The sequence below is a fragment of the Sciurus carolinensis genome, chromosome 8 (genome assembly GCF_902686445.1).
Source record: "Sciurus carolinensis chromosome 8, mSciCar1.2, whole genome shotgun sequence".
Taxonomy (NCBI): Eukaryota; Metazoa; Chordata; class Mammalia; order Rodentia; family Sciuridae; genus Sciurus; species Sciurus carolinensis.
In genome coordinates, this window is record NC_062220.1 from 90,587,132 (window position 1) to 90,613,791 (window position 26,660).

General features: G+C 38.5%; 1 protein-coding gene across 8 annotated transcripts in view; it reads right to left on the reverse strand.

The window, feature by feature from the left end:
• Positions 1-26,660, reverse strand: part of Pde1c (phosphodiesterase 1C) — a 551,831-nt gene that overhangs the window by 23,877 nt on the left and 501,294 nt on the right. Inside the window, exon 18 of one of the 8 annotated variants that reach the window (XM_047560738.1) lies at positions 7,811-11,954. The exons of the other annotated variants lie outside the window; for them this stretch is intronic. Coding sequence (XP_047416694.1) covers positions 11,941-11,954 — 14 coding nt within the window. The 3' untranslated portion in view covers positions 7,811-11,940. Of the gene's footprint in view, positions 1-7,810; positions 11,955-26,660 lie in introns of those variants that run through there. 8 annotated transcript variants of the gene reach the window in all.

Sequence of the window (26,660 nt, forward strand, 5' to 3'; positions counted from 1 at the left end):
GTTCTCTCCTGGACCCTGAAGCAGAACCTCTAGGGAATGGAGCCAGTGGTCTGTATCTTAGCAAGTTCCCCTAGGTGAATCTAGTGACCATCAGTCTTATGAGGCGTCTTGGACACTATGAAATAAAAAATGTACCTAGAATGATACTCTGGTCCTAGCGAGGCCCGCCTCACTTGTGTAGCCGTGGGTGTGGATCACATTGTGTCCTACAGAAAGCATGGTGGACCACCAGCCAGCCCCAGCAGGAGTACTACCAGGATGCAAATTCAACCTCTGAACTTCCTGCTCCGTGAGAAATACCTCTGTGTCCTAACTGATCTGACTCCACTACGGGGACACCAGTGACTCAATATGTTTATCCTTCTTTTTTATTTGTCTCACAATATTTGGGACAAGTTTTCTCAACAGGGACACTATGACATTTGAGCTTATGATTCTTTGTGATGGGAATATCCTGTGCGTTGTAGGAGGTTTTAGAGCATTCCTGGCCTCTACCCACTAGATGTCAGTACCACTTCCCCAGTCGTGACAATCAAAAGTATCCTCCAGGCAGTGACAAATATCTTCTGGGGGTAAAATTGCCCTCAGTTGAGAATGACTGTTCTAGGATGGAGACAGGACTTAGGTTTTTTATTGAGAGCCATGATTCCCAATGTGGCTGCTTGGTCCTCAGTAATAGTCACTACCACATATTAAGAGGTTACTATGTCCCTGGTACAATATTAACTAGGAACAAGGAAGGGCACATTCATTCTGATAATAACATTCTGACAATAAGATTATTCCCATTTCATGGTATTTGGAGACAAAATAAGTTTAAGGAATTTGTGCAAAGTTACTGGGTTGGGGGAGGTGGGTAAAATTTAAGTCAAGATCCTTCAAAATTCAAACCTTCAGAAAAATTTTCCCATGACTCTTACTTCCTCTTGATCTTCAAATACAGTCTCTCAACTTTGTCTGAGGATCAGAACAACCTGGGACAATTAACAAAAGGAGAAAACAAAACCAGATTCTCAGATCAGACCAAACCACTGGGAGCAAGCACTTCTGGAGAAGATGCCCCAGGGACATGGATATTTCTCACTTGCTCCAGGTGACTGATCCTCAGGCAGGCTTGGTTTACCCAGTGCACCCAAAACTTCCTTCCTAGTGGAAAATATGGCACTCTGCTTTCAGTGGATACTCTTCTGGAGAGGTCCAATTTAATCCTGCCTACAGGAGTAGTTGAAAATGGCAAAGCACTTGGCAACACCACTTTCAGTGTGGAAATACCCACTGTGACCAGGTTACTTCATAGGAATTTTGGTTATGATTTAAAAATACTATTAGCAACCTACTGTGATCTTCCAAAAGTCTGCAGCTTAATGGCTTGCCCTGGAGCCAGCTTTTCATTCCTTTGGTGCCTTCTTTGCAGATCCTGAATAAGACAGGGACCTCTACAGACCTCAGGTCAGTGAAAAAGCACATAGATCCATAGTTCTCTAAATGCTGTTGTTTTTCCTCTCCGCTTGGTGAAATGTCTATCAGGAAGGGTTGAAACCATCCTAATTCTCGGCATCATGAGTCATAAGCAGGCAGCAGGAAGGGATGCATAAAATAACCCTCGGACAGCACCTGGGACCCTGGGGGTGGTGAGGTTCTGAGTCAGCCTCCCACTGGAGCCCACTGTACTGCTGCTGCATTCCTGAAGTTATTTTCCACTTCAGAGCCAACGAATCACCTATCACTCTACTCAAAAGTTCCACTCGAGGGAATAAGGCCCAACTCATCTAATTTTTGCCTTCTAAAACCCTTCGCCTCTCTCTTGCTCCCATCCCAGGGAGAACATTAGAAACTGTCAGAAGATCCAGATGCAAGTTCAGCTTCCAAACTGTGCTCATTGGTACTATGCAGGTAGACAGCTGGGGACAAAGCATTGCATGTAGCTGGCTCTTGGATATACTGCAGCAGTCACGGGGATACTGCTCCATGGGTGACTCATTAACCCCTCCGTTAGTGGTGTTCAATCCTGGCTACATATAAGGATCTTCTGGTGTCATATGCTGACGTTCAAGTCTATCACCCAAGGATGCTCTTTTGTTTTGTTTTGGTTTGGCTTGGGGTCAGGGCCTGGGTACTTTTTAAAATGAATTCCCAGCAAAGATGCTTCTTTCAGGGTCAGGAACTCTTCATCTGATGAGCTAGTGTGCTTTGTCCTCATGGATGATATGAATTTTGTGAGGAATTTCTTTCCTTTTTTTAAATTTCCTGAAAGCTCAGATCCAGTTTAGGACTTCATGCTGGGAAGTGGGAAGACCCTTAGTTAACATTTGCCTGGTTTGCTAGCTTACTTTATGCCTCAGTTTTGTTCTGATTTCTCAGTCCAAAGAAAAACAATTTTACAGTCAATTTATGTGATTTTAGAATTCTCAACTATTTTACAATAAGATGGATAATATTAAAACAAAAAAGGGCTAGGATTGTGGCTCAGTGGTACAGCACTTGCCTAGCACATGTAGGGCCCTGGGTTTGATCCTCAGCACCGCATAAAGATAAATAAATAAAATAAAGGCATTGTGTCCATCTACATTAAAAATATATAGTTTTTTTAAAGAAACAATTACATGGATACTGACATTACATTTTATTTTCCTCATTTTTTAAATTTTAAAAACTTCTATTTGAGAAAATAATTGTGAGGATCAAGTAAGAAGATACATGTGTAAACTGTGAAATGTCATATAGTGTTCATTATTGTTCAGTTTATACTCAAAAGAAAGTGGTATACGTGTGTGTGTGTGTGAGAAAGAGAGAGAAAGAGAGAAAGAGAGAAAGAGAGAGAGAGAGAGAGAGAGAGAGAAGTAGTAGTGGTAGTATGAGAAGTAGTAGTAGCAGCTAATACATCATCTTTGGGAAATAAACATTTCAAGGTCAAGAATTACACTGTCCTTGACCTAGAGTGAATGTTTAAAGAGTAAACAACCCAATCAGTCAGCTTGGGGCAGAAATGTCATCACCACAGCTTATGTGACTGGAGGTACCTTCTGACAAATGAATGGCTTTCAGTATTTCAAATTAATGTCCTTGGTTGGTTCAGCTAAAAGGCAATGAATCCAATTCATCAGGAGTGTGGAAAGAGGACAGTGATGGAAGTGACAACCAAGGTTGCCTGCCTTGGGGTGAGCACACACACACGCCTGAGGTACAGGACATCCTGAAGTTAGTGCTAAAGCCCCGTGATTTGTGTCTTAACCTCAAACAAATCACTTCCCTTTGCAAAATAGGGTTAGCATGGCCAAGCCCAAGCCTGCTGGGGAAGTGTGATTTAAGAACCCGTCGGGACCAAGCATCATCTTTATGAGTGGTCTGATAACAGCAATGTTGTTATGATACAACTGGTCCCACAGGACACAGGTGGGCACTGAAAGACTGGGGAAGGAAGGGGTCTGTCAACATAGTAGGCATTTTCAACCACTTTCTTGTAGCATATTACAAACACCTGCCTTTAGGACACCCACAAACCTGACTGTAATTGTAAGTATGTCTACTGACATCTTTATGTTCCATTCAGGCTGTAGCGAAGGGCAACAAGCCAACGTCTCAGAACATATCTTCATTTTTGCCCTTTCACTTCATTACAGAAAGAGCATCAAAAGAAGTCCAAGTTCTGCTTTGGGCCACTCCAATGGTATATAATTAGAGCTGCATCTTCACAGTGCTGAGTAATATTTTTCTGCCACAACACAACACCATCCATACTAATCTTGCTTTGGAGTGACTTGACTACTCCTGTTCATCATAAAGAACAATGATCAAAAACACAAGAGCTATTCAACAATATATGCTGTTTTAATATTTGAATATGCTTTGAAATTGTTCAGAATCTTTGACCCAGTGATTGCACCTCTAGAATTTGTCCAGTGGAGATATTCTGAAATGTGACAAAGCTTTATACAAAAGGGCTTCATTCCTTTTATTTAAAAATGCAAAAACTAAAATGAAAGCATAGAACTTAATTGTCCAACAGTGGAGTGGCCGTTAAGTAAACTGTTGGAGCCACAAAATGAAATACTGCATTAGGTATTGAAATTATATTAATGAGGATTTAAGAAGAAACCAGAAAATGCTTATAACCCAATGTTACGTGAATGAACCATAATGCGAAATTAGGTATGCTGTATGGCTTTAACTGTGCAAAAATGCATAGTAAAATACCATAAGGAAATATAGTATTGACTGTCAGGGTATTACAAGTGATTTTAAGTTCTTACTAATGGTCCAATAACAGCAATGTTGTTACAAGTACAAGCAGATCCCACAGGGCTTAGGTGGATTTGAAAGACTATATTTTCCAAAATGGGTAATAATGTATTGGAGTCACTGCATAAGAACAATACCTGGTGGCAGCCCACCAAGGGGTGGTATTTGTGTAATGCACCTCATCACCACTAGGTGGTCCCCTCTTAGCAGCCTGTTTGAAGGAAACAGGCTGGGTGCCCTACCATAGGTAGACCACTTGTATCAACAAAGGTAATAATGACTATTTGCTAGTCCAACTTCTGAAGAGCAGGAGAATATTTCCAAATATAAGCTTTTCAAGATAAAGGGAGAAAAACTGAAATTCAAAAGCTTGCATCACATGGCTGTAAAATAATATAATTATACTCTGATGAAAAATAATATTCAAACCAACCTAATCCTATGAGTGCTGAGGTTTCTCCTGCCTTGGAGGAGCTTGCGATAACCCAATAAAAAAGATTATATGAAGCATGATACAGTTGTACTCTGCGAATATCTACCAATGTGTAGGCAAAGGTCCTTTGTGGCTGGGCATTATGTGGTGCGTGGGGAAATATGAAAGTGACAAAGGGTGGGAGTGAGATTGGGCAGCCCCATATCTGGGGACAGAGCATAGACAACAATAAAAAACACTGAAAGAAAAAAAATCCAGCCTTTTAATTTTTCAAATTCCAATTAAGAGGTTAACTCATTGTTTTATTTGGTAATCAGAAGAACATACAAGTAGTTATTCATTACTAGATGCTGGGGGGAAATTATACATTGAAGGACTATCAGGATCATTTGTGCAATAAAGATTTACAATAAACATATCTTTAATTTTTGAGAGCAGCTTAGCATTCTCCACTTTACAGGAATCCTTATGATTTAATTTTGCATTTGGAGATATACTGTTATGGCATTTGAACAGATTGTTTTAGTAGAAAGCAGCATGACAGGGAACAGAACACTCTTTGTTAGAACACATGGCCATTCTCTTGTTCTCTGAGGTACTGCCACCTGCATTTTGTCTGCCAGAAGCATGTTTCACACCATGCACGTATGTAACATCACTACTGGAAAACAGAGATAAGTCCCATTTCCATCTTCCCTTTTGGAAGGGCATTTACAGACCCTATTCGGAAATCTCTTCCATATTCCTGTGATCTGGGTGGGAGTTTGGAATTTTGGTTCTGCTTCTTTCCCTCTTTTGAGTTTTGCTAAACCATCTTGATATGGATTCAGGCATTTCCCACAGATCCGGCCAGGAGGGATTTGAACAGTAGCAAAATCTAAGGCTGAGGGGATGAGTCAAGTTTTCCATTCACATGTGACCAGGTCCTTAGTAGGAGGCAGTCTACAGACCCATGGTGAGGGCACAACATTCTACAGAGAAGACCCTGTCACTGAGGAAAAGAAGAGCTATATCATAAAGGCCTTGCAGTGACTCACTTTGCTTTGAGTACCGGATCTCTCATAAGGACTTCCTTTGTCTCGCCTCCAGTCCATTCCCTCCCCTCACCTACCCAGCTTTGACCTTTGACATACAACAGTCCCTCCTGTGCATTACATAGGAATGTGGTGCTTTTCAGTTTTTTCCCTGTTGTGTTCTGTGTGCTAAAATGATCCTGCAAGCAGAATGAAAGAATCTCTGAAAGGTAGAAAAAATGGGAGAAAAGAAGAAGGAAAAGATGAAGGAAGGATATGATACAGGGAGACGAGATTTAAATTAGATGGGGTGATGGGTCTGGCTGTACAGTGGGCACGACAGCTGATAAAAACCTAACCGAGCTCTACAAACGAAAATAGCAAATATATTTTCAAGAAATTTATAGCATATAAAATTGTATAAAAATATCATTAAAGCAAGAAAAAAAGGATAAGTGTACTCTATAGTTCTACTCTAGAATCAGTTACTGGACAATACCTATGGCTGTAGATTTGTACTATAAATCTATGCATATTCGTGTGTGACTTCTATATTTCTGTACCATCGCACACATACCCACTCAAAGACAAAGATAGTAGTGCACAAACCCCTACCCCAAGAGAGAGATCAAAACAGAGGAGCAAAGATTAGACAACAGTGTGCCTCCAGAACAATCTATTTAAAAAGCCATTCCAAAGTCACTGGGTAGTGGGAATTATTTCACTGGAGTTACCCTGCACATGCACCAACTGAGACATGCTTCTGCAGGTGCAGAATCCAGCACCCATGAAGAACACATGGCTGAGGTTCAAGTGCCATGACTGAAGCTGACCAAAGTAGAGGATGAGCCTCCAGATGGCACTGACCATGGCCAGCTACAGCCAGCATTTACCCTAGGAGGTGGCACGGTCTCCCCAGAGAAGACTGAGTTCTGGGTGAGCGGAAGGAGCCCACACAACACTCCCCGCATCTCTTGGCTCTGCAATGGCAACCTAGGCAGGGTTCAAGTTCATTCTGTGAAGCCCACCATTGTCCATGTTAATCCCCTTCTGCCTGGGAACAGAAGCCAAAATAAATGTGAACTCATCTCAAATATGCCTGCCAATATTTAAAAAAGAAAATGGGTAGGAGGGGGACATTATTTAAGAAAATAATCAGGAATTAATAAGATTTAAATAGGACCTTTACAAACCTTTCAGTCTAGGTTTCCCACTGCACCCCATCTTTGTTTAATGGAAAAACAATTTCTCTCAATAAAGGAATTCTTCCTTATCATGGATTTTCCTGGAGAAGCACCTGTCTTTTTCAAATATCTAAAGAGGATCTCCAGAGACCAGCTTTCTATTTTTTCTAAACTCCATGGACCCATATTCACTAATAAGATAAACTCTAATGTAGGCAGTGCTGGTTTATTCCAATTCTAGTGTCATCTCTGTGCCCATCATCAGTGTCTTTGATGACAGGAAACCTTAAAAGCTGAAATTTGGCCTTGAGGTAATGTGTCTCTTGGTTTTCAGAGGGATATTTCGTAAGAATATAGTTGGTGTTCATTACAATTTTTTCATTAAGTTCATTTTCTCAGTGATAATGAGGCTTTTAATCATGGATCACTGTTGATGAATTACAAGCATTACTCTCCATTTATTCATGAATAAGATCCAATATAACATCATTATTGCAACATTATGTTCTTTAATATCCAATTTTGCTGTGGTTCAGAGCTATACCCACCGTAATAATGGTGGAGCAGAACTGTGCAATGATTTCTCATGGTGCACATATAGATTTTCCTATTTTCTCCAAGAGAGTGCATTTGGGATTTAAAAAGTTTACTTGGATTCTAAGTAAATCCACTGGCATTTCCTTCATGGAGAGTAGTGTCGTCACTTCATTTGGTAGAGCATAAATTATGGTTCGTTTGTTTGTTTTTCTCACTGAGCAGTTTTATTTTTAGGTAAACTACATTTTTATAATTATTTTTTTTATTTTTTACAGACTGCATTTTGATTCATCGTACACACATGGGGTACATCATTTCGTTTTTATGGTTGTATACGATGTAGATTCATACCATTCGTGTAATCATACATGTACATAGGGTATTGATGTCTGTCTCATTCCACCATTTTTCATACCCCCTCCCTCTCATTTCCCTCTATATAATCTAAATTGTTTTGTTGTTATGATTTTTATAATTTCCCTTAAATTAAAAGGTCACAGAAATTTTTTTTTTCTTAAACTTGGCTCTGACCATTTCCCCCACATTACATGCCATTTCCCATGTCTTATAATAAGCTATTTGTGTGACCAGGGTGTGTCTGCATATATTTGAAATGTAAGCCTAATGAATACAAGTGAAGCACTTGGCACATGGGAGATGCCGAATACATTTTTAGGCAAATTTAAATTTTGTTTGCATGCACAGGTGGATAATGGAATTCCATTCAACAATCTCACCTGTGTTTCCTGAATGCTGACTGAGTGCCAGGCACTGTGACAGGCCAGTATCAAATCTCATAATGCACACGGGCATCGCAGTATCAGGAGAACAAAGCTTCCAACTGGGAAAAATCATTGCCCAAATCCCCCAAATCCTCTTTATTTGGGAGTTAATTCAATATACATAGGTTTTTGATCTCAGAATTTATCCTGTTATTAAAAAAAAAAAAAGATTGTGTGCTTTTTCTTTCTTTTTGTTTACCCCAAACTTCATGGGGAACATTACAAAGTAATCACTATTATCTAGTCTCTGTTTAGGCATTAAGAAAGACTAGAAGAAAATATGTCACATATTCTATCTATTCATCCATCTATAAAGAAAAGTGATCCATGAGAGAAATTATTATAAAAGGCTAGTACTCCTAAAATGCAGATTACGGAATTTGTCTTCCTCTTTTTGTCTGCTCTCCTGCTCCAAGTCCCTGACAATGTTGTTTCTTATTTTTCACTTTTACATAAATACATGGTACCAGGTGGACGTTATATTGTCTTAAATTTTACAGATGTAATGGATATGTGCATCGAATTTTTCTTTGGCTTTCATATATTTAGTATCATTTTATTGTTTAAGTATGTCATCTCTATAATGGGATCCTGTCATGTGTCTTTAGTAATTCTTAAAAGCTCTAAGAATGAAATGGACAGTGGAAGAAAATCTACTTGAATTGGGTTTGAAGCAAGTCTTTTGCTCACTTCCATAAGCTATTAGGGTTCAGAGCCTAGGAAAGGTAGGTATAAATAAAACATGGAACATCAACCTCTATGAGGATGATTCATTATGCTACCCAACCACACTGCAGCAGAACAACCTGGAAGGGGAGCTATTCAGTGACATGGACACACAAACTCAAGGGCTAACTCCATTTATCAGGTTCTACCTAGGAATATGTAGAACATATGGTTGACTGGTGGGAGAATGTCTCTAACTGCTACCTCACACAGGTCAGTCCTCAATTCAGGTGTGTGCACCCTGCTGTGTGTGTGTAAACCAGAGGCACATTCCACCATTGGCACAAGGGAACAATCTTCATCCATTATCACAACTCAAATTAGAGAAAGTTGTTTCCAGAGAATTAAAAGACCCTAGAAAATGAGCTAGAGCTTTGGAAATACTGTTCTTCCAGTCAATACTGACTTGGGAAAGTTGTTCTAATGTTTGATCAGCTCCAACCCCAATTCATAGCATAATATACATTGTTTTGCATTTTTTAAATAGATAACTTTGCATTTTTACTCAATGTGTCTTCAAAACATTTTTAAAAGATTTAAGTCAGAGTGAGTTACACAGAGTTTTTGTTTTCTCTCACTGAGATTTCTAGACCAAGTTCTATACAGTATAAAATTCTCCTCCCATTCTTTTTCAGCTGATTAATGACTTACAGCAAATGAAAATATTTCCATCTTTATTAGTGCTATGAAAATGGCTATATTCCTGTTCCTTTTTCAAATACTCTTTAGTGTTGATGGCTAGATTATAAAATGGAAGCTGTAGACATTCTGTTTTGGCTGGACAAAAAGTTTCATGTACAAAAATACAGAATAGAAATGAGGTAAAAGGTCCAGGTTCCAAGGACAAGAACTGACATCGCCTAGATAATATCTAATACCCAAACAAAATCATATCCCCTTTAAGAACAGTTTGCTAACTAATGGCCCATGGATTACAAGCAGCTCATCTACATATTTTGTTTGACCTGTACACTGTAAGTTTCTGAGTTAGTTGCCAATATGTAAAAAATTTGGAAAGGATTTACAAACAATTCTAGGTTTCTAGAATTCCCATTCCTCCATAGAACCCCTGTTGCTACATAGTACAAATCTGGTGGCTGATTATAGGCTGCCTCTTTTCGACAGTACCAATCTTGCCAACTTCTCATAGTCCTCACTGTTCTTACTGTCTCCCTGATAGCAAAGCCCATGATAAATTGCCACGCATCACAATAATTGTAACATCATATGGCTTGCTTTACTCATTTACTTGACTGGGTAGACCCCTGACATCATCTGATTTTGTGATCATATGATTTACTGTGGGCACTGTTAGGAAAACAGGAAGAGCAATGGAAAAATATAAGCGTCCTTATGAGGCCAAATGTAAAATGGACAGAAGAAACCCATCAAACATTAGTATGCTTCTGGTACTCTTCACAACCAAGTTCTTTAAATCTTCCTTTGGAGAATATTTCAGTGAGCCAAAAGGCCTTGCAGACCACCTAGGCTCTCCTTCTTTCTGTCTGAAGAAGTATCGACACTTTGCCTTAGTCAAGCAGAGGTTTTCAAACATCTGATTTTGTGCTTTAGTGTAGAAATTAAATGTGCAATGGGGAATACACTGAAGTCCACTGTCTGACCACTTTCTATTCCTAATCCCACCTCACCACAGCATATTCATGTAATTTACTCTTGAGAAGAACTCAGGATTCCACAGCCACATTGTAAGTATCACTTTTATCCAAATCATACCATTTAGATCTGTAAAATCACACGCTTTTCTTACACTCCATTGGATCCCACTTTTTTTTTTTTTTTTTTGGTGCTGGGGATCGAACCCAGGGCCTTGTGCTTACAAGGCAAGCACTCTAACGACTGAGCTATCTCCCCAGCCCCTAAATATTTTTGTTTTGTTTTGTTTTTGGCAGTACTGGGGATCAAACCCAGGGCCTTCGCTTTCAAGGCAAGCACTCTACCAACTGAGCTATCTCCCCAGCCCAAGGGTCCCACTTTTATTTTGGCTTCAGGGGGCAGTATCGTTATTCCTTTCCCCTGATACATCTACTACTTTTTATTATCTATTTGTGCTATTAATCAACTCCTATCTGTTATTTGTAAAGACTCGCTAAAATAAAAAAAATTATCTGAACTATCTCCCTGATACTAGGTCCCTTATCACTTCCCTGGGGGAGGGAGGAAAGGATGTAGTCAAATTACAGATATCACAAAGAAGAGGACCAATCAACCAGTGGTCAAAATTTCAGTAACCCCTTAGTTATGGATGGCACCCAGTGAAAACAACAGGGTCCCCACCTGACAAGAGGGTCATCAGCTGACACAATGAGTTTCATATTCATGAATGCACAGATAAAATAAATTAAGCATCAAATACAGATTCCCATAGGATAGTCTCATTAAAAAAAATAAACAGAATTTTATATTATACAAATGGGAGGGAAAAAAAAAAGCATAGGAACATTTTTTAAATCTGAAAGAAAACTGGAGAAAATGAATGTTCCCAACTCAGGAAAGAACCAGAGATTGAAATCATCATTTTAGCTGTGATGAAGGCCAGCATGGCTGTTTCCACCATCAGTAGCCAGTGCAAAAGTGACATTTCAAGGAACGGCATTGACAGTAATAAAATGGCAAGTACAGTGTGTATGGCTTTTCCGGGCCTCTCCCAGCATATCCAGGATGTCCATTCTCATCAGGCCAGATAGGTGCCGTGAAAGCCACATCATTAGCAAAGGATTTTGAGGAAGTCCCTTCACGTTTTGTTTCTGCTTGTGCAAAAATCTCAAGTGGTTTTGTTTGCTCAGGGGAAAATCCCCTAGAGTTCTAAGACCTCAAACCAACCTGCCAGGATTCATCCCTGGTAGGAGATGGCGTGAGAGAAGGCCAAGGGTGGGGGACTTGTTTTTGGAAGTTGTACACCTTCCCCAGATAGGGGTCTTTGTGGAAGAAGGAGAAGAAGAATGAAGAAGCTCAGCTAAAATGATGCAAGACACTGGCAGCCTCTCTTAGTAATTATGAGGTCTTTTCTACTCTTCTGAATCTGAAAAAAAGAAAAAGAAAAAGAATAGTGTCAATGCTGCCTTCCCCACCCCCTCCTCCCTCCAGGTCTTAGGAGAAGAAAATCTGGGGGATAAAAACAAAAACAGAACAAAACAAACAAACAAACAAAACATGGATCAATGAAACAATTTAAGACTGATCATGGGGGGTCTCCTTCTTTGTAATATGATTCATTCTATCCATAAGGGGAAAAATCTCAGTGGAGAACTTTAAACACTGATACATTTGAAAACTTAAGAGTGACTTTAAACTAAATTATAAACATTTGGTTCATGCAATATGGATATCAAATCACTTTATTTTGCAATCAGGATGACAGTGGCTGCCCATCTGGTCAATTTACCTCAATGGTCAGCAGGATTGGAAGAAATCAGATTCATCTAATCCCAACTGCTTCCATGCAAAAAGCAATGTTCTACCCTCAGCAGCTTCCCCAAAACATCTAAAACAAGACATGTCCCGATCAAAATCATTACAGGGATGTTAAATCACCTGTATCCTCCACTGGACCCAGAGGGCGAAGGGGTGGAAGAAGAGAACTAAGATGGAAACAGAATTAAGTTAATGGAAACAGACAATGCTGGATTTTTTTTCCACCTGGTATACTCTACCTATGTAAGCTAACGGTCTGGGGCAGAATTTAAAACAACAAACCAGTATGTTATTGACTCCCATTGGTGGTGTGTGCTCTGCAAGTCATCTTGCCCTATAGTTAAAAGTATCCTGTGCAGGGCTCTGAAGGGAGAGGAGTACAGTGTTTAGACTTTAGGAAGGGTAACTTCATCACCTAGAGAGATGTTCAAAGTCAATTCAGGGCAAGGAAAATTTCCCACTCAACTTAAAGGCTAAGATCCTCTCCTAAATAAGATTTAACTGAAATTAGGCAGAAAACTGGTTGGGAGATAGAAGAACCCCTTCTTATCTATGGTAATTACAGTCAATTCTTAATTTTCCAGGGGCCATTGATCCGGACCTCCTGCTGGTCCTCTTGCTTTATTCTGCTCCTGATGTTTTGTTATGTTTACCCTGCATTAGCACCTTCACCCATTTGAGAGAAATAATAGAGAAAAGAAAGCTCTACTTTGATATTAGTACTGAAAACTTGCCAGTGAGAGAAGGAGTCCAAACAGAGCCAAAATCAAGAGTTAGAAATTTTCCACTGATCTTTGACAATCTGTGTACAGTGTGGTCCACGGGGGAGACACAAGCCAGGTTTCCCTCCTTAGTGCTCTGGCCATCATGATCAGCTTAAGGTCACATGTACTGAGACTCCTTGCAGATGGTCACTAATTGCCTGCAGAGATATCCCCAGGTCTCACGTGTAAAGCCCAGTTTTGTTATGACAACTTAAGATTGAATTTGGTTCTCATTGGTTGGAAGAAAGTTAAGGACGGGTAGCTGGTTTAGTGGCAAGGACCACATTAAATACAGTGAGCCTCAACTGGCCCCCAGGTGGCTGATGCACCTGCTGTCCTAGGCATCCTGGGATAACAATGTCCATGTCAAGATTGGTGGGTGCCCAAGATGGAAAGAGGTCCATCCAGGGTCTTAGTGGAATCCAAAGGCCTTTCTAATCATGAATTATGGGGGAGACAGTGGAGTGCTCCCTCTGGCTATGGATCTTCATCTTCCTCTCCACTTTTGGATCAAGGGTGGAATGAAGGAGCTGATCAAGTGGGGGCAGAATAGGCAAAGAAAGGAAGCTTGTGTGTGTTAAGCTGCACTTGTGTTCACTGTCCTTAAGTACAATGAACAGTAAAAGAACAAGGGGCTTATGTTCTGAAGCTGAGGCTGTGACCTTAGCCATTACCCTGGCCTACCCAAATGCATTCTCTCTCTCTCTCTCTCTCTCTTTTCTTTTTTGTTTTGGTACCAAGGATTGAACTCAGAATTCAGGAGCACTCAACCACTGAGCCACATCCCCAGTCCTATTTTTTATTTTATTTGGAGTCAGGGTCTCACTGAGTTGCTTAGTGCCTCGCTACATTGCTGAGGCTGGCTTTGAACTTGCTATCCTCCTGTCTCAGCCTCCTGAGCTGCTGGGATTATATGCATGTGCCACTGAGCCCAGCCACATTCTCTCTTAAAGGAACTTCTGCTTCAGAATCTTTTCAGGTACCTGTTCCGAGGTGCCTAGTCTCATAGCTGTCTACAGGATGATGTTCCAGACTGCAGGATCCTTAAGAGCAGGGAAAGCATTCTATTTCTCTAACACTTGTTGCATGTAAAGCAGTACCAGATTCATAGTATACAGTCAACAAATAATTATTTTCTAATTAAAAGGAAGTGAACTGAATAAAAATGAGATGGATGGGGATAAAGATAATGATGAGAAAGAGGTTTCCCTCCACACTTTCTAATTTTGACTTTCATAGCATAATAAAAATTAAAAAGAAAATCATAAGTACATTGAATGTATATTTATCTAATAGCAAGGTGTGATATGTCAAAAAATCACATTCCCTATAAAGAAACCCCATTATAAATGGCTTTCTGAGGGCCTAATCTCCCAGAGAAGGAGTATTTGCTTGCCAGGTGGCTTTGCAGTGGTTTGTAAATCAGACCAGAATCTCTTCTCATTCTATGTACTGTATTGGCTTTATTATGTTTTGGTTTTCTGTATTTGTTTTCAATTTAAACTAAAATTGAGTAAGCATCAACAAGATTACAAAGCATATGAAAAAAAGAACCCTGAAAGTAAGGTGTCACTCTGTGAGGTCACTCTGTGCTGAAGTGAGAAACGAGACCATTTTTGCAACTGCTACTTTGAAATCCATTGATTCTAAACCTATGCTGGCTTTTTGGAGACCTCAAAAAGTACTTGAGTCCCATGTGCCTCGCTTGCCTATCTTTTATTTATTTATTTATTTTTGCTTTTAAAACCTTTCATTTAAATAATTCTAGATTCACAAAAAATTGCAAAAAGTAGTACAGAGAAGTCCTGGGTTTGCTTTACCTAGGGTCTCCCAATGGTTCCACGTTTAATGCTCATTTTTCAGGTTCCTATAGTTGGAAAAGAGAATCAATTCTTGTATTGTTTTTTAAACTAGGAAACATCAAAAAAATTTTGAACTCCTTTTGCCCAGTGAAAGAAGACCTGTGAAAGATTTATAACTGAAACTCTCTGATTCAAGGAACTGGGGCTAATTGTTAACCAGTTAATTGAAAATGTAGGAACCATTACCAAAAAAATGACACATATCTTGCTAACTTCTTCTAACTTGGCTCATGTGACTATATTCATTCTCCAGTGTTTTCATGTAGGGTTGCAAACAAAAATTTTTTTGTGCTTTAGTGGAAAATTATGCATTATTAGTAGCATACCCTCTGCCTTATCAGGTTGATTCTCTCGAAGTTATTTTAAAAATCTGTACTTTGCAGGTAACTGATAAAACATGCAAACTATCCTGTCACTAGAGATTGACTTTCCTCTCCCCAGGAAAAAAGTTGGCCTGGGTTCAGTTGTACTTTCAATTCAACATGACTCCTTATACATTTGTTCTTTTTTGACTTTTTCTTTGAAGGGTTATTTCATTTTCCTAGTTCCTTCAACTGATGCATTTAATAAAATATTTTACATGTGTTCACTTTTTTAAAAAAAGCAGTTAAATGCAGGACACTTAAAAAAAAAGATTGATGAACTTAAATGGAAGCTAGTCCCATCTTGGGATAATACAAGAAAATATTGAAGCAAATATCATCCCTCACCTGCCCCTGGATCAAAGATTTCTAGTATCTCAGAAGGGGCAGCTGTAGTGGCTTTGAATCCCGGAGCACAAATATTCTATCCTTTGTATACTTCTTCTGAAGGTAAGCAGAGATGTTGTATGTAGATCTTACAACCATTCGTTTTAAAGATACTTGTTTTAAGACATGGCTAACATTGAAATTAACATGACTTAACTCTGAAAAATGTGTTTATCGATCATTTGCGTTTATGCCTAGATCTTACATGGCATGTTGATGAGGCAGACTTCCTAAAATCTGGCACTAGCTTTTAAAAAATTGTAAATATATTTCTTTATCATTTTTCTTGGGTTTTATTTTTTTTCACAGCCTGATTCAACTTTCACCCAAACACAAAGGAAGTTGACTTGGCTGGACATAGAGATTCAAACCAGATTTTCAAGTCCCAGAAAAAAATATAGCTGCTTCTTTATAAAATTAATAGATGGATGAATGGATAGGTAGGGTAAGTAGGTGGGCAGGTAGATGATTAGCAACGTAGATGATAGATGACATTTATGGGAATATAACTTCCTGAAGCCTTGCCTATGACATCATCTCCTAAAAGGTACCCATTGGATCCAAACACAGAATAAAAACGGTACAGAGGATGGTGGTTCTTAGTCCTGGTTTTTCCCTCTCTTCATTTTTGCCTTTGGTCCATGGCATCTGCATTACCGTTAAGAAGAACAACAATGCTAAATTTGTCTCCTATACTTTTGCTGCTTTCTCTCTCCCCTTATTTAGCATGTTCTTTCTTGAAAATTTTAAAATATGTAGCTGGGTGTGGTGGCACATGCCTATAATCCCAGTGGCTTGGGAGGTTGAGGCAGGAGGATCATGAGTTCAAAGCCAGCCTCAGCAAAAGCAAGGCACAAAGCAACTCAGTGAGACCCTGACTCTAAATAAAATATAAAATAGGGCTGGGGATGTGGCTCAGTGGCCAAGTGCCCCTGAGTTTAATTCCCAGTACCAAAAATAAAAAAAAAAAAAAAAAAAAATTAAATGTCAATATCTATTTCTGTTTTTCTGTCCATATTCTCCAAGGCATCTTCCTGCTATTCTTACTCTCTGTTTTAGGAACCTCGTACAATAACGTTTAAGGAAACTATTAAAATGCCAACTCTCCAAGTGCCCCAGGGCCCAGCCCCCTCCTGGAAGAGCAGTAACAGCCAGGTTTGGGGGCGCTCCCACAGCTGCACTTGGGAGGAGTCAATGGCCAGCATGCTCGGAGTGTGGTGAGGATGGGGTCAAGCAACCCTGTCTACAAGACAGTTTTACTTCTGTTCAGTCTTAGAGTCTGTGAAGCCAAGAATCAACCAGGACCATAAAGACAAAGAAAGTCCTTTGGAACACGCCAAAGAGGCTTGGATTCTAGACCTGACACATTCAGACTGCTCTTCACATTTTTCTCAATCTTATTAGTTCAGGAAAAACACCAAATGCTTCAGAATGAAAGAAAAAATAAATAAAACACATTTTCTCATATTTTTACTGTTTCTCCAGGCTATAGAGTAAAAATAGCACATACAGTTGCAGGCTAATACTTAGGAACATAGATGTCGTCACTTGGAGATCAGGTGCCCCTTGGTGGAGCATGCTAAGAATAAATGCAGAGGGACAGCTGGAACGCTTGCTTGATATTGCCCTGGACACAGCTCTTGGAGCACATGGGTGTCTCAACAGGAATGGCACTAACCATTAACACGGACAGTCCCAAGTGCTGACTTTGACACATATTGACTTCAAAGGCAGCTGTTTTTTTTAAAAAATGTTTTATGAAGCCAATGGAGTTCCCTTTGGCAAAAGTATTGTTAGTTTTGTTTCTCTAATTATTTACACAGAATATGACAAAATATAATATTTCTGTGGGAAAAACAGATAAATGTCTATTTCATGATTACTAAGACTTTTTTTAATCCTGAACATCAGTATTAAGGAAAAAAGAAAATTTGCCTTTTCTCTAGCCATTCCAAGGTTTTAATTCTATTAAGCCCTGTTCCTCTAAAAATAGAATGGTACATTAAGAGTGCACAAAATGTCCAGAAGACAGAGTGAAACAATGAAAGTTTATATACTAATAATTATAAGAGAAAGTTGTTTAAAAGATTAATTTTGTCATTAACAAAGAGTGCACTGTATACTTCTATTTGATACTATACTATATAGTTAGTAACAGACTTGAATCTAAAAAGCTAAGTAAACCACACAAATTGAGGTTAGAAGTTTTCCTTAGTATAATACAATTTAACTTTTTAAAACTCACCAAACTTCTATTATATATATATATATGTGTATATGTATGCATATATACACATAACAAAATATGTATGTATTTGTGTATATACATGTGTGTTATGTTTTGGATGTGAGGTGTCCCCCAAAAGCTCAGGTGTGAGACAATGCAAGGAGGTTTGAATGAGAAATGATTGAGTCACAGCCTTGACCTAATCAGTGAATGAATCCCTGATGGAATTAACTGAGTGGTAACTAGAGGCAGGTGGGTGGGGCTGGAGGAATTGGTTCATTGGGGGCGTGACTATGGGGCAAGTATTTTGTATCATCTGATCATCATGTGAGCTGCTTCCCTTCACCACACTCTTCCGCCATGATGTTCAGTTTCACCTTAAGTCCCAAGGAATGGAGCCGACCTTCTATGGACCTCTGAAACAGTGAGCCCTCAAAATAAACCTTCACTCCTCAACAGTTGTTCTGGTTGGGCCCTTTAGTCACAGCAACAAAAAAACTGACTAAAATGTGTGTATATGTGATTTCAATAACTGTTTTGAAACAACAAATATGAATTTCAAAAATGCAAAATCTACAGGAGAACAATGCCAGTTACACAGCACCTTTGTCCTTTATAATCCCCTTGGGGATGTCTATTTTATACCCTCCTTGAAAAACACAAGGACATTCATGGGACCTAAAATCACATTAAAAACGCAATGATTTGAGATGGATGTTTGTAACCAAAAGAGCTAGCTCTCCTGATTCACTGTGAGTCAGCAGTAATGACTGGCTGGGCATGTCCACGCCCCCAGGAGTGTAAGTCCACTGCAAAAAGGAGCAAGGAGAATTTTTTAAATTCACCCCACTTGACCGCTTCTCACTCACATATTGATTGGCTAATAGATTTCCCCCAAATCCATCCAAACACACAAACACACACATACACACACACACACACACACACACACACACACACACACAATTATATTGGGTCTCAGCATCACTGAACTCAAAATAACTCTTATCATTGGGTCAACTACAGCCCACATTCTGAAATTAACCAGAAAATGACACTAAAGGATATTTAGGCAATAATACTGTTCAGAATCTAATGAGTGAGGCAGGTAGCCACCTAAAATTATAGATGATGTATCAAAGCGCATTCTATTGTCAGGTATAACTAATTAAAACAAATAAAAAAATTTTTAAAAATAGTAATACTGTGATTCTCCTCTCCATTTATTTATGCTTGGCTGTGTCCTTCTGATGGGGACATCAGAGTGGAGGCTCAAACACTTGCCAAACTATTTGAGAAAATAAGGTTGTAAAATGCTTTAAAAGACAAACACACCATGCCTGTTCATGTAAACCAGAGCTTTTGCTTACTGTGGGATGTTGGGTAAAGGGTCACGGGAGTTTTCAGTGACACGTGGCTTAGGGAAAGGGATCAGAGCACATGATGGAATGATGACCTGTCTTAATCGGGACCCAGAGCATCCAGATAGACATCCAGGTAGAGTGTCCCTCTACACTCATGGAAAACAATCCACAAAGATGCTGGATTCTCTAGTGGAGGGCAATTCCTTCATTAAATAATAAGCCTACTTTTCTGACAATATGTAGAAGGCTACAGTGAGATACTTTTTCAGAACTAAGAAATGATGCTATCCTCTGGACACTAGCTCAAAACTCAGAGTGGACGTAACTATTGGTGAAACGACCTCAAGTCAGGAGGTGCAGATTTCCGTGGTGTTGCCAAATGGTGAGTGTACAGAAATCACTCATCATTAAAAACAGGTAAGCATCGAAGTTATAAAGTTTTCATTTTTAAAGTAATTAGAACTCCAGGTCATGGTGCTTTTGGTAAGAGAGAAAAGGATGGGGTAACAGCTAGTGTCCCCAGAACCCCTCCTCATCCTGGGCCTATTTTACACACCACATGATCTGGGCACACCATTGGCGGGGTGGGTAAAGAGCACGTGAAACTCTAGTTGGCTAAGGGGGACAAAATGAGTGAGAATGAAAAAGTTTGAGAACACCTGCTTATGGACACTAAATTGATTAAGGCAGAGGAAAGCAAACAAGAATGACTAGAAGTGAACAAGAATAATAATCTACTCCAAGATATCAACATATCTGAAGGCTTAATACGACTGAGAAGGAGACTAGAAAAAGAGGTGTTGTGGAGGAGTGCTTCATGCACTGTCTGGATATAGGGCACAAGAGATGACCCACAGAACTTCCCTGTGCAAAACTCTGCTCTAAGTGGATCAAGGACCTGGGCATTAGACCAGAGACCCTGCAGCAAATAGAAGAAAAAGTAGGCCCAACTCTCCATCATGTTGGCCTAGGAACGGAATTCTTCAACTAGACTCCTAAAGTTCAAGAAGTAAAATCAAGAACAAATAAATGAAATTTTATCAAACTGAAAAGTTCTTCTTGGCAAAGAAGACAATCAAGAACATAAAAGAGAGAGCCTACAGAATGGGAGAAAATCTTTGCCACCTGTACCTCAGATAGAGCATTAATCAGGATATACAAAGAACTCAAAAGACTTAACACCAAAAAAATAAAAAATAAAATAAAACTCAATCAATAAATGGACCTAGGAACTGAACAGGCACTTCACAGAAGAGGAAATATGATTGGTCAACAAATATATGAAAAAACGTTCAATGTCTCTAGCAATTAGAGAAATGCAAACTAAAACCGCACTGCCCAGTGTGATCCTACAACATGTACAATCAGAAAAATGAGAAATTATACTCCATCTATGTATGAGTTATCAAAATGCATAAATGCATTCTACTGCCATGTATAACTAATTAGCACAAATTTAAATTTTTTTTTAAGTTAAAAAAATGAAGTCCTTAAAAAAAAAAAACTGCACTGAGATTCCATCTCACTCCAGTCCAAATGGCAATTATCAAGAATACAAGTAACAATAAATGTTGGGTGAGGATGCAGGGGAAAAGGCACACTCATACATGCCTGGTAGGACTGCAAATTAGTGCAACCACTCTGGAAAGCAGTATGGAGATTCCTCAGAAAACTTGAATGGAACCACCATTTGACCCAGTTATCCCACTCCTTGGCATATACCCAAAGGACTTAAAATCAGCATACTACAGTGACACAGCCACACCAATGTTTATAGCAGCTCAATTCACAATAGCTAAGCTATGGAACCAAATTAGATGCCCTTCAACAGATAAATGGATAAAGAAAATGGGATATAAGTATGGTGGAATATTACTCAGCTTTAAACAGAATGAAATTATGGCATTTGCCAGTAAATGGATGGAACTGGATACTATCATGCTAAGTGAAATAAGCCAATCCCCCCAAATCAAAGGCATAATGTTCTCTCTGATATGTGGATTCTAACATATAACTAATGGGGGGATGATAGAATAGAAGTTCATTGAATTAGACAAAGGGGAATGAAGGGAAAGGAAACAGGATGGGAGTAGGAAAGAGAGTAGACTGTATCAGACATAACTTTCCTATGTTGATACATGAATACACAACCAGTGAAACTCTACATCATGTATAATCAGAAGGGGATCCTAATAAGAAATAAGCTATGTATAATATGACAAAATATACTCTACTGTCATGTATACCTAAAAAGAACAAATAAAAAATTTTTAAATAAAAGAAAAAGAAAAAAATAAATAAATTAAAGAAATGATAGTAGAGTGAAACAGACATTATTACCCCATGTCCATGTATAACTGTATGACCGATGTGATCCTGCAATATGTATAATCAGAAAAAGGAGAGATTACACTGTTTATGTATGATCTACCCAAATGTAAAAATGCATTCTACTGTCATGTACAACTAACTAGAACAAATAAAATTTAAAAAAAAGAATTCTTGAGATGCCACAACCTCTTCAATGACCAAATCATCTTATATGTAGCTCATACAGTATAAACTGGGATAGAAGTTTCAACTAAAATGTTCATAAAGACCACCACCCTATAAGAATTGTGAATGTATTAGAATTCTTCCTAAAATCACATTGACAGTTTCTTAGAAAACACATCAATCGTTCAGAAATTGGGAAAAATATGAAATTGGTACAAAATTCCCTATGAAGTCCCCACCTCTAGGGTGTATGAGATTAATTAAAAGATGAGTATACTGAAAATGGGTACTGTGTTCAACTGTTGCTGTAGCTCTGAACTGACTAATGCAGTCACCATCGACTTCAGGTGACAAGAAGCCCTTTGGGAAGAAACAGCAGAGACTGGGGCAATGAGGTAGTAAAATAAGGCTTCAACCACAAGGAAGGTCCTTGAGTGGTCTGAGCAGGCCGTTCTTAGTTCAGGAGCATTAAGACAGTCTGAGGCTATTGTTCTGAGCTGTATGGGGGGAATACTTGGAAGAAAAGGTGAGATGAAGATAATTCCATGAGGCAGAACACCAGGACACAGGTGTCTCTGCAAACTGACAATGGTCTTGGTGCCCCTATGATCTATGAATGTGTGCCTCCTGAATAACAGTAATGTATCAGCATGTCCATTGTTTCCCAAATTTCTGCACTTGAATCTGAGACATTTCTGTGATGTCTCAGGCATCCACATGGTGTAGTTCTGCCCATACCCTGCTGTCTGGCTTTCCCCCCTGGTTCTGCAGAGCTGGGTGCACCTCCATGCTTGCAGATCCCCATCTATCATTCACTACCAGGTCCACTGAAAGCAGGATGGGCCCCAGCCTTAGGTAACTAACAAACATGTTCCAGTGTAAAATAAGAATGTTGCAAGCATTAAGTACAACTCAAATGTCAAGGCTCATAATTATATTCTTCTACTGTTTTTATTAATAATGCAGTAAATATAATAGAACAAAAGATCTCTAACAAACTCATTCATTCCAACTTTATGTATTTCAGTCCAAACTAAATTTCTAGGAATCAGTTATTTTTAAAAAAAATGGTAAAACATATTCATTTTTTTTCAGGTGACTCTTGCAAGCCCTGTAACAAGTCAAGGTTCATAAGACAACAGCCTTGTGAAGGACCAAATGATAGGCAAGGTCCTCTTCCTCTCGTGTTCACAATAAACCTCCTGAACACAATTAGCTGCTCTAAGCAAACTCACAAGAAAGTAAGTTCTACTGCCTCCCGTATTTTCCTATACTGAGATGCTGAGCAGGAGTATATGAGCAGCTTAAGAAATACTTAAGAAATGAGACTATAAGAAATATGATTCCTCATTGAGAAAATGAGCTGGGAAAGTTGCATCCTGACAGTCACAGAAGCCAAGAGCTAAGAAATTATTAGTTGAATACAACCTGCAAGTGTGAAATCATCTTCCTCCCTTTCATGAGCTTCATTTTATTTTGTTCTTTCTCAATATGTTTCATTTTGTTTTTAATTTGCCTCTCTGTAATGATGTTAAGGACCCTTTATTTGCTAATGGTGTATCTTCTTTATTTGTTACAATGTTCACATGATTTTAATCAGGTTCTTGCTTCTTTGTATTGAATACTGAGAATTCTTTCTATATCATGGATAAAAGTCTTTTAACATATCTATGCTTTGCAAATATTCTCTCAGTCTGTGGATTGCCTTTTTAGTCTCCTAACAGGTTTTTAAGAGCATAAGTTCTTAATTTTGATAAAATATAATTTATCAATTTGTTCTTTTATGATTTGTACTTTTATTTTCATACCTAGGAAGTTTTTTTCCTAATGCAATTTAAAAGGGAGTTTCTCATATTTTTTTAAATAGAGGTTTATAATTTTACATTTTACACTTAGGTTTTGGACCCATTCTAAGATCATGCTTTTATGTGGCATAAACAGAGGTACAAGTTCATTGTTTTGCTCCAATTGCCTTGTTGATGACTATCATTTTCTATAGAATTTCCTTCTCTCTTTGTAAAAATAAGCTCTCATACACTTACAGCTCAGTATCTGAAGTCTATTCCATTGACCTGTTTGTCTATGTTGATGCCAATAGTATGCTGCTTTGATCACTGTAGCTATGTAAGTCTTGAGATCAGATTTTCCTTCTCTTCCAAAGTTGCTTGGTCTAATCTGGATGTTTTTGTATCTCCGTATACATTTTATGCTATTATAGTCAGACATTTTGTTTTTGTATATGTTATAAGGTCAACAATACATTTACTACTTTGTATCAAGTAGTCAATTATCTTTGGGAGAGTTAAATAATAATAAATTATATACATTTGTCTTTTGGTATCTGTGGGAAACTGGTTCCAGGACCTGTCACAGATACCAAAAAATCTGTGGAAGGTCAAGTTCCTCATATAAAATGGCATAGTAATTGAATATAACCTATGCATATCCTCCCTTAACCTTTTTTAGATTATCTCTAAATAAATGCTAGGTAAATAGTCATCATATTGTATTGTTTAGGGAATAATGACAAGAAAACCTTTGCATGTCTGATGAAGCTATCTTTAGTTCTCCCGAATTTCTAAAAAGATATTTTTGCTGATCACGGAATTCTTGGATGATTTTTTTTTTCTTTCAGTACTTTAAATATGTTGCTCCACTGTCTTCTCATTTTCTCTAACAAGAAATATACTATCATTCTTACCTTTGCTCATCTGTGCATATGTGGTTTTTCCCCTTTGGCTGTTTTTAAACATTTCTATTCATTCATTGTTTAAGAGTAATTTGATTTTGATACGCTTTTGTGTAATTTTTTCTTTGTGTTTATTGTTCTTGGGCTTTATTGAGTTTCTTGAGTCTATTTATAGTTTTCATCATGTGGCAAAATTTTATCCATTAAGCCTTCAAATAGTTTCCTTTCCTCCCCATTCTTTCTTCTGCTTTGGAGATTCCAAATGTACACATATTTGATGCTATTTATAATAACTTGTATTGTATTCTTTATTCTGTTTTTATTCTTTTTATGCTTTATTTCTATGTCTAATCTTTTCACTACTTTTTTCCTCAATGCCTCATCCTCCTTAGTGCATTTACTATTAATCCTACTCAGTGTTATCCTATTAATACCATCCAGTGTATTTTTTATATCAGACCTGTAGTTCTCATATCTACAAGTTTGATTTTTGAGCTTTTTAAATGTATGCATGTCTTTACTTAAATTCTGAACATATGTACTATAGTTATAAGAGCTGCTTTAATTTCCTAGTCTGCTAATTCCAACATTTATTTTAGTTCTGAGTTTTAGTTCTTTAGTTTCAACTAGTTGGGTGTTTGCTTGTTTGTTTCTTTCTCATTATGGGCAGTGTTTTCTTGCTCCTTTGAATGCCCAGTGATTTACTTATTATTTTTTTGAATGTAAGCATTGTGAATTTTAATTTGTTGGGTGCTGGATACACACACATGCATGTGCGCGCGCGCACACACACACACACACACACACACACACACACACACCATCCTTGAGTTGTATTCTGGGATGTAATTAGAAACACTTTGATCCTTTTATGTCTTGCTTTTAAGATTTGTAAGATAGGACTAAAGCAGCATTTAAAGCCTACAGCTAATTATTCTCGCTACAAATTCAAGACAATTCTGAGTATTCTACCTAATTTTCTGTAAATGATGAGAGGCTCCATTCTGGTTGGTGGCAACAGGCACTTTCCCTATCCCATGTGAACATGAGGACCATGACCCCCAATCCTCTTGGCTGGTTCTTTCCAGGTAGTTTCCTCATTTGCACAGGTTGATTAGCACTCTGAAATGTACTTTTCAGATCTCTGGGGTGCTACAGTTCTCTTCTTTGAGTATTTTATTCTGTCAACCCTAACTAGGTTGGTTTTCCTGAACTCTTCTTCAACTTCTCAACTCAGAGAACCTGTCAACCAGGTCTGCCTGTGTCCCTCCTTTCTATTGTTGTCTAGTCCTCCTCTAGCGGCAATAAGCTGGGGTGATCACAGGGTTCACCACCACATTCATCTCCTGTCTCTCAAAAATCACTGTTCTTCATTTTCTGATATCGAGTATCTTGAAAACCATTCTTTCACATATGTTGTCCAGTGGAAGTCAGTCTTTCTTTCTCTCTCTCCCTTGATTCAAGTGAGAAGATGAATCCAGTTCTTGTTATTTCTTTTTGTCAGAGGCGGACATTTGTGGATATTCTTTGTCCACCTTTCCCACTTTTCAGCTTACTTTTAAATTTCGTGAACTGACAGTAAACATTCCAATTCCCAGAATATTCAGTGAAGGAGAAACTCCAGCTGAACTCACTCTCTGGAATTTGGTTAATAACAGTGCTGGACCTAATTATAATCCAACATCCGAGAGACACAGAAGGTGGCTCTCTCATATATCTCTGTTAAATGGTCAAGCACAGGGAAGTGTAAGTTTGTATTTTTGAACAACTATAATAAATTATATTAGGTTCAAGAGGCAATGCTCTTACAACCATGACTCGGAATGCTCTGAAAAGAATTCATTTGTGTGGTCCCCTGCAAGTTTCCCAATAATGGTGGAAAATTTTAGACACTAAGAGAAATTTGGCTCAGAGACCTAGACCTTTTCATTTTAGTACATTTCTCTCTAGTGGTAAGCAAGGTGCTTTCAAACGACATCCATTCTTTGAGGTCAGTTAGAGAATTATTGCTGCAGGGTACTAAAGAGAACCTCAGTAGCCTGACGGAGATAATGTGCCATTGCAATGTGCTCATTATACCAGGGTGTCATTTACCATTTCAGCACACACCACTTCCCCCTGTGCAGGCCCAGGGTCATGAGGGTTTGTGAAAAGCCAACTGGT